This window comes from Pongo abelii, chromosome X (assembly GCF_028885655.2).
Source record: "Pongo abelii isolate AG06213 chromosome X, NHGRI_mPonAbe1-v2.0_pri, whole genome shotgun sequence".
NCBI lineage: Eukaryota > Metazoa > Chordata > Mammalia > Primates > Hominidae > Pongo > Pongo abelii.
In genome coordinates, this window is record NC_072008.2 from 143,575,779 (window position 1) to 143,583,462 (window position 7,684).

Below are 7,684 nucleotides of genomic sequence, written 5' to 3' on the forward strand. Positions count from 1 at the left end.
TCCTTTACAGACAAGCAAATGCTGAGAGATTTTTTCACCACCAGGCCTGCCTTACAAGAGCTCCTGAAGGAAGTACTAAATACGGAAAGGAAAAACCAGTAACAGCTACTGCAAAAACATACCTAATTGTAAAGACCATTGACACTATAAAGAAACTGCATCAACAAACGGGCAAAATACCCAGCTAGCATCATAATGACATGATCAAATTCACACATATCAATATTAGTCTCAAATGTAAATGGGCAAAATGCCCCAATTAAAAGACAGAGACTAGCAAATAGGATAAAGGGTCAAGACCCATCAGTGTGCTGTATTCAGGAGACCCATCTCATGTGCAAAGACACACATAGGCTCAAAATAAAGGGATGAAGCAATATTTACCAAGCAAATGGAAAGAAAAAAAAAAGCAGGGGTTACAATGCTAGTCTCAGATAAAACAGACTTTAAACCAATAAAGATCAAAAAAGACAAAGAAGGGCATTACACCATGGTAAAGGGATCAATGCAACAAGAAGAGCTAACTATCCAAAATACATATGCACCCAATACAGGAGCACCCAGATTCATAAAGCAAGTTCTTAGAGACCTACAAAGAGACTTAGACTCCCAGACAATAATAGTGGGAGACTTTAACATCCCACTGTCAATATTAGACAGATGAACAAGACAGAAAATTAACAAGGATATTCAGGATTTGAACTCAGCTCTGGACCAAGTGGACCTAATAGACATCTGCAGAACTCTCCACCCCAAATCCACAGAATATACGTACTTCTCAGCACCTCATTGCACTTATTCTAAAATTGACCACATAATTGGAAGTAAAACACTCCTCAGCAAATGCAAAAGAATGGAAATCATAACAAACAGTCTCTCAGACCACAGTGCAATCAAATTAGACCTCAGGATGAAGTAATGCACTAAAAACTGCACAACTACCTGGAAACTGAATAACCTGCTCCTGAATGACTACTGGGTAAATAACGAAATTAAGGCAGAAATAAATAAGTTCTTTGAAACCAATGAGAACAAAGATACAATGTACCAGAATCTCCGGGACACAGCTAAAGCAGTGTTTAGAGGGAAATTTATAGCACTAAATGCCCAAAGGAGAAAGCAGGAAAGATCTAAAGTCGACACTCTAACATCACAATTAAAAGAATTAGAGAAGCAAGAGGAAACAAATTCAGTAGCTAGCAGAAGACGAGAAATAACTAAGATCAAAGCAGAATTGAAGGAGATAAAGAGATGAAAAACCTTTCAAAAAATCAATGAATCCAGGAGCTGATTTTTTGAAAAGATTAACAAAACAGATAGACCACTAGCCAGACTAATAAAGGAGAAAAGAGAGAAGAATCAAAGAGACACAATAAAAAATGATAAAGGGGAGATCACCACTGGTAGCACAGAAATACAAACTACCATCAGAGAATACTATAAACACCTCTATGCAAATAAACTAGAAAATATAGAAGAAATGGATAAATTCCTAGACACATACACCCTCCCAAGACTAAACCAGGAAGAAGTCAAATCCCTGAATAGACCAATAACAAGTTCTGAAATTGCGGCAGTAATTAATAGCTTACCAACGAAAATATGCCCAGGACCAGACGGATTTACAGCTGACTTCTGCCAGATACCATTCTTTCTGAAACTATTTCAAACAATAGAAAAAGAGAGACTCCTCCCTAACTCATTTTATGAGGCCAACATCGTCCTGATACCAAAACCTGGCAGAGACACAACAAAAAAAGAAAATTTCAGGCCAATATTGCTGATGAACATCCATGCAAAAATCCTCAATAAAATACTGGCAAACAAAATCCAGCAGCACATCAAAAAGCTTATCCACCACAATCAAGTCAGCTTCAACCCTGGGATGCAAGGCTGGTTCAACATACACAAATCAATAAATGTAATCCATTACATAAACAAAACCAATGACAAAAACCACACGATTATCTCAACAGATGCAGAAAAGGCCTTTGATAAAATTCAATACCCCTTCATGCTAAAAACTCCCAATAAGCTAGGTATTGATGGAACGTATCTCAAAATAATAAGAGCTGTTTATGACAAACCCACAGCCAATATACTGAATGAGCGAAAGCTGGAAGCATTCCCTTTGAAAACTGGCATAAGACAAGGATGCCCTCTCTCACCACTCCTATTCAACATAGTATTGGAAGTTCTGGCCAGGGCAATCAGGCAAGAGAAAGAAATAAAGGGTATTCAAATAGGAAGAGAGGAAGTCAAATTGTCTCTGTTTGCAGAAGACACGATTGTATATTTAGAAAACCCAATCATTGGTCGGGCGTGGTGGCTCATGCCTGTAATCCCAGCACTTTGGGAGGCAGAGACGGGGGGATCATCTGAGGTCAGGAGTTCGAGACAAGCCTGGCCAACCTGGTGAAACCCCATTTCTACTAAAAATATGAAAATTAGCTGGATGTGATGGCGGGTGCCTGTAATCCCAGCTACTCGGGAGGCTGAGGCAGGAGAATCACTTGAACCTGGGAGGCAGAGGTTGCAGTGAGCTGGGATCACGCCATTGCACTCCAGTCTGGGTGACAGAGTGAAACTCTGTCTCAAAAAAGAAAAAGAAAAAAGAAAAAAAAAGAAAACCCAATTGTCTCAGCCCAAAATCTCATTAAGCTGATAAGCAACTTCAGCAAAGTCTCAGGATACAAAATCAATGTGCAAAAATCACAAGCATTCCTATACACCAATATTAGGGAAACAGGGAGCCAAATCATGAGTGAACTCCCATTCACAATCACTACAAAGAGAATAGAACACCTAGGAATACAATCTACAAGGGATATGAAGGACCGCTTCAAGGAGAACTACAAACCACTGCTCAAGAAAATAAGAGAGGACACAAACAAATGGAAAAACATTCCACGCTCACGAATAGGAAGAATCAATATTGTGAAAATGGCCGTACTGCCCAAAGTAATTTATAGATTCAATGCTATTCCCATCAAGCTACCATTGACCTTCTTCACAGGATTATAAAAAACTACTTTTAATTTCATATGGAACCAAAAAAGAGTCCGTATAGCCAAGACAATCCTAAGCAAAAAGAACAAAGCTGGAGGCTACCTGACTTCAAACTATACTACAAGGCTACAGTAACCAAAGCAGCATGGTACTGGTACCAAAACAGGTATATAGACCAATGGAGCAGAACAGAGGCCTCAGAAATAACACCACATGTCTACAGCCATCTGATCTTTGACAAACCTGACACAAACAAGCAATGGGGAAAGGATTCCCTATTTCATAAATGGTGTTGGGAAAACTGGCTAGCCATGTGCAGAAAACTGAAACTGGACCCCTTCCTTACACCTTATACAAAAATTAACTCAAGATGGATTAAAGACTTAAATGTAAGACCTACATCCATTAAAAACCCTAGAAGAAAACCTAGGCAATACCATTCAGTACATAGGCATGGGCAAAGACTTCATGACTAAAACTCAAAGCAATGGCAACAAAAGCCAAAACTGACAAATGGGATCTAATTCAACTAAAGAGCTTCTGCACAGCAAAAGACGCTATCATCATAGTGAATGGGCAACCTACAGAATGGGAGAAAATTTTTGCAATGTATCCATCTGACAAAGGGCTAATATCCAGAATCTACAAGGAACTTAAACAAATTTACAAGAAAAAAACAACCCCATCAAAAAGTGGGTGAACGATATAAACAGATACTTCTCAAAAGAAGACATTTATGTGGCCAACAAACATATGAAAAAAAGCTCATCATCACTGGCCATTAGAGAAATGCGAATCAAAACCACAATGAGATACCATCTTACACCAGTTAGAATGGCAATCATTAAAAAGTAAGGAAACAACAGATGCTGGAGAGGATGTGGAGAAATAGGAATGCTTTTACACTGTTGGTGGGAGTGTAAATTAATTCAACCATTGTAGAAGACAGTGTAGCAATTCCTCAAGGATCTAGAGCCAGAAATACCATTTGACCCAGCCATCCCATTACTGGGTATATACCCAAAGGATTATAAATCTTTCTACTATAAAGACACATGTACATGTATGTTTATTGCAGCACTATTCACAATAGCAAAGACTTGGAGCCACCCCAAATGCCCATCAACAATCAACTGAATAAAGAAAATGTGGCACATATACACCTTGGAATACTATGCAGCCATAAAAAAAGGATGAGTTCATGTCATTTGCAGGGCCATGGATGAAGCTGGAAACCATCATTCTCAGCAAACTAACACAGGAACAAAAAACCAAACACCCCATGTTCTCACTAATAAGTGGGAGTTGAACAATGAGAACACATGGACGCAAGGAGGGGAACATCACACACTGGGGCCTGTCGGGGGGTGGAGGGCTAGGGGAGGGATAGCATTAGGAGAAATATCTAATATAGATAACGAGTTGATGGGTGCAGCAAACCACCACGGCACGTGTATACCTATGTAACAAACCTGCACGTTCTGCACATATAGCCCAGAACTTAAAGTATAATTAAAAAAAAAAAATCTTTATTTGACTGGTTTGAGGTCAAAGTATTCACTGAATGGAGACATGATGTTCACTGTTTGTCCGTGATATCTTAAAACACATAGGCCTTCTTAGAACCAAGAGGAATGCCATAAAATTCACTGAACATGACACTGAAAGCTTTGGTTCTAGTACCTTTTCTGTCCATTCTTAGGCAAGTCAATTCCCCTCTCTGAGTTTCAGTTTCTTCATTTATAATATAAAAGAGTGGAAATGGAACTAGATTATCTCTAAGGTCCCTTCTAATGGTATGTGATTCTGGGAACAAAATGAAATCCCAGCCCACTTAGAATTTGTCCTCACATTCTAGAATCTCAAACTACAGTTCCTAGAAGAGTCACATGCAGGCAGGGTTTTGAAAATAGCAAGCAATTCTGACTGCTTTGTGATGCTAACATTTTGTATTATCCAGCCTACAAGCTCTTTTGTGAATAACACTTGATATTGCATGGTGAAAATGATAGAAGCCAAGATGCTCTCAGGCTGGACACTGGCAGCAAATAGGTTGCAAGTAGAAATACTTGAGGAGAAGAAAGCCAGAGACCAAGGCACTGCCCACACTGGGGAGGCTGAGGTCTTGAGATAAGGCCAGAACATTAATGTTAGTAGACCCCTAACATTCTCCTGGGTTAGATATGGAGACCATTGGGAACCCTCAGATTTAAGATTGCCACTTTCATTTCTGTTGTCATGTTTGTGTTCCTCAGGATTTTTTTTTTTTCTGTTGCCTGAGCTGGAGTGCAGTGGCACAATCTTGGCTCACTGCAACCTCTGCTTCCTGAGTTCAAGCACTTCTCCAGCCTCAACCTCCTGAATAGCTGGGAGTACAGGCACACGCCACCACGTCTGGCTAATTTTTTGTATTTTAGTTGAGATGGAGTTTCACCTTGTTGCCCAGGCTGGTCTTAAACTCCTGAGCTCAGGCAATCTGCGGGCCTCGGCCTCCCAAAGTGCTGGATTACAGGCGTGAACCACCGACCCGGCCTCTTCAGGCCTTTTTGAACGAAATTAAAGTTCTGGTTTTCCTCTAATTAGTATTTTTTTTTTCCATTTTAGGGCTAAATTTTACTAGAATGTGAGTCTGAACTCTTACATTTAGAACAAACAAAACCTAAAAGGTACTGATTGATTCAAAATGGCTTTACGGAAAAATTAATCTGTAACAAAAAGTTGGCATTGAGTGCAAAGGCTCCACCGTTTTCTGAGCAAAGCGAACAAAGGTTCCAAGGGACAGGACCAAGAACGAGGGGCTCAGATATTTACAACTGCAGGCATTTTCTCTTCCTCTTCTTCCCGGGAGGTGGGCAGAGGACAGCTCGGATCGCTTCGTCAAACACTGTCTTGAGGCCTCGCTGTGTGAGGGCCAAGCACTCCAGGCATTTTACAGCACCGATCTCCTTAGCCATGGCTAGACCCTGCGGATAGGTCAGCTGGGAGTCAGCTGCTTCTCCTTCAGTTTCTCGATCCTGTCTTTATCATCCGTAAGATCAAGTTTAGTTCCCACTAGGATGATGGGAGTGTTGGGACAGTGGTGCCGCACCTCAGGATACCACTTTGCACGGACATTTTCAAATGATGCAGGACTCACAAGCGAAAAGCAAATTAAGAACACATCTGCTTGCGGATAGGATAGGGGGCGTAATCTGTCATAATCTTCTTGTCCAGCTGTATTCCATAAGCCCAGATTCACCGGTTTTCCATCTACCATAACATTGGCAGAATAATTGTCAAAGGTAGTAGGGATATATTCTCCAGGAAATGCATTGATTGTGTAACTGATCAGTAGGCAAGTTTTACCTACAGATCCGTCTCCCACCACCACACCCTTGATGGCCTGCATCTGGGCCGCTCGCTGGGCCGCAGCTGCGGCGGCAGGAGCTGAGACAGGAAGCGGTGGGCTTGGGGCACGGCGGACAGGCGCGTGGCTTGCGGGCGGCGGGGTGCTGGGTGCCAGGGCTGCTGTCTACCCTGCCTTGGCCTCCCCGGACTGGAAGCGGCCACCACCCAAAGCTGAGGAAAACCCCTCTGATGAGTAATTTTATACTGATTTGAACACCTGAAGCAATTGCTTGAATTGGGGTTTCTTGTTGCTGTCTAAAGCACGTAACAAACAGACTTGTTTACCATGGAGAGTACAGCCACCACTGATTTTATTATTCCACTCTTTAACTGGCATGAAACTTCTAACATTGACAACAACAAAGCCATGTGCAGCTATGTATGCTGCACTAGCTCACTGGCTGAACTGCTTAAGATATGGCGTGAATAGACGAAATCATCAAATCCCCGAAGGCCTAAGGTCTACTGTATACGGAACCTGCCTCCTTCTGTCCCCTCCACCTCACTTCCCAGCTGCTATAGTCTGAATGTGTCCCTTAAAATTCATGTGTTGGAAACTTAATCACCCGTAATGCAACAGTGTTGGGAGGTGGGACCTTTTGAAAGGTGTTTAGGTCATAAGGGTTCTGCCCTCATAAATAGATTAATGCTACCATAAAGGGGGCTTGCAGAGGTGGATTCTCTCCTTTTGCCATGTCAAGACATGGCATTCATCCCATCTGGATGATGCAGCATTCAAGGACCCAGCATGCAAGCAGAGAAATCAGGCCCTAATCTGCCAGCATCTTCATCTTGCACTTCCCAGCCACAGTGTCTGTGAGAGAATAAATTCCTGTTCTTTATAAATTATCCAGTCTCAGGTATTCTGTTATAGCAGCAGAAAATGGAGACTAAGACACCAACTTTATGTGGCCAAGCTGTGGGCTCATAGCTTATGAAGCTGCAGACAGACTAGCCTGACATTTCGCAGAGCTAGGTATTTGTGAGCAAGTGCTGTCATTCATATTGAGCCTGCATGATCCCGTACCATGGTCACTAGCCACATGTGGCTATTGAGCAATTGAAATGTAGCTAATCCAAACTGAGGTATGCTGTAAGTGAGAAATACATATTGGATTTCCAAGACTTGGTACAAAAAAAGAATGCAAGATATCTCATTAATAACTTTTATATTGATTACATGTGGAAATGATAACGTTTTAGATATACTGGACTAAATATATCATTAAAATTAATTTCAGCTGTTTCTTTTTACCCTTTTTAATGAGTCTATTATAAAAATGAAAAT

At 41.3% G+C, this 7,684-nt stretch overlaps 1 protein-coding gene across 1 annotated transcript; it reads right to left on the reverse strand.

Annotated features, from left to right (window-relative positions):
• Positions 1-5,968: 5,968 nt before the first annotated feature.
• Positions 5,969-6,421, reverse strand: LOC100443864 (ras-related C3 botulinum toxin substrate 1-like). Its single transcript, XM_054545135.1, has one exon. It carries the CDS (start codon positions 6,395-6,397, stop codon positions 5,984-5,986), a length of 414 nt encoding a protein of 137 aa, XP_054401110.1. The 5' UTR covers positions 6,398-6,421; the 3' UTR covers positions 5,969-5,983.
• Between the last annotated feature and the right edge of the window lie 1,263 nt (positions 6,422-7,684).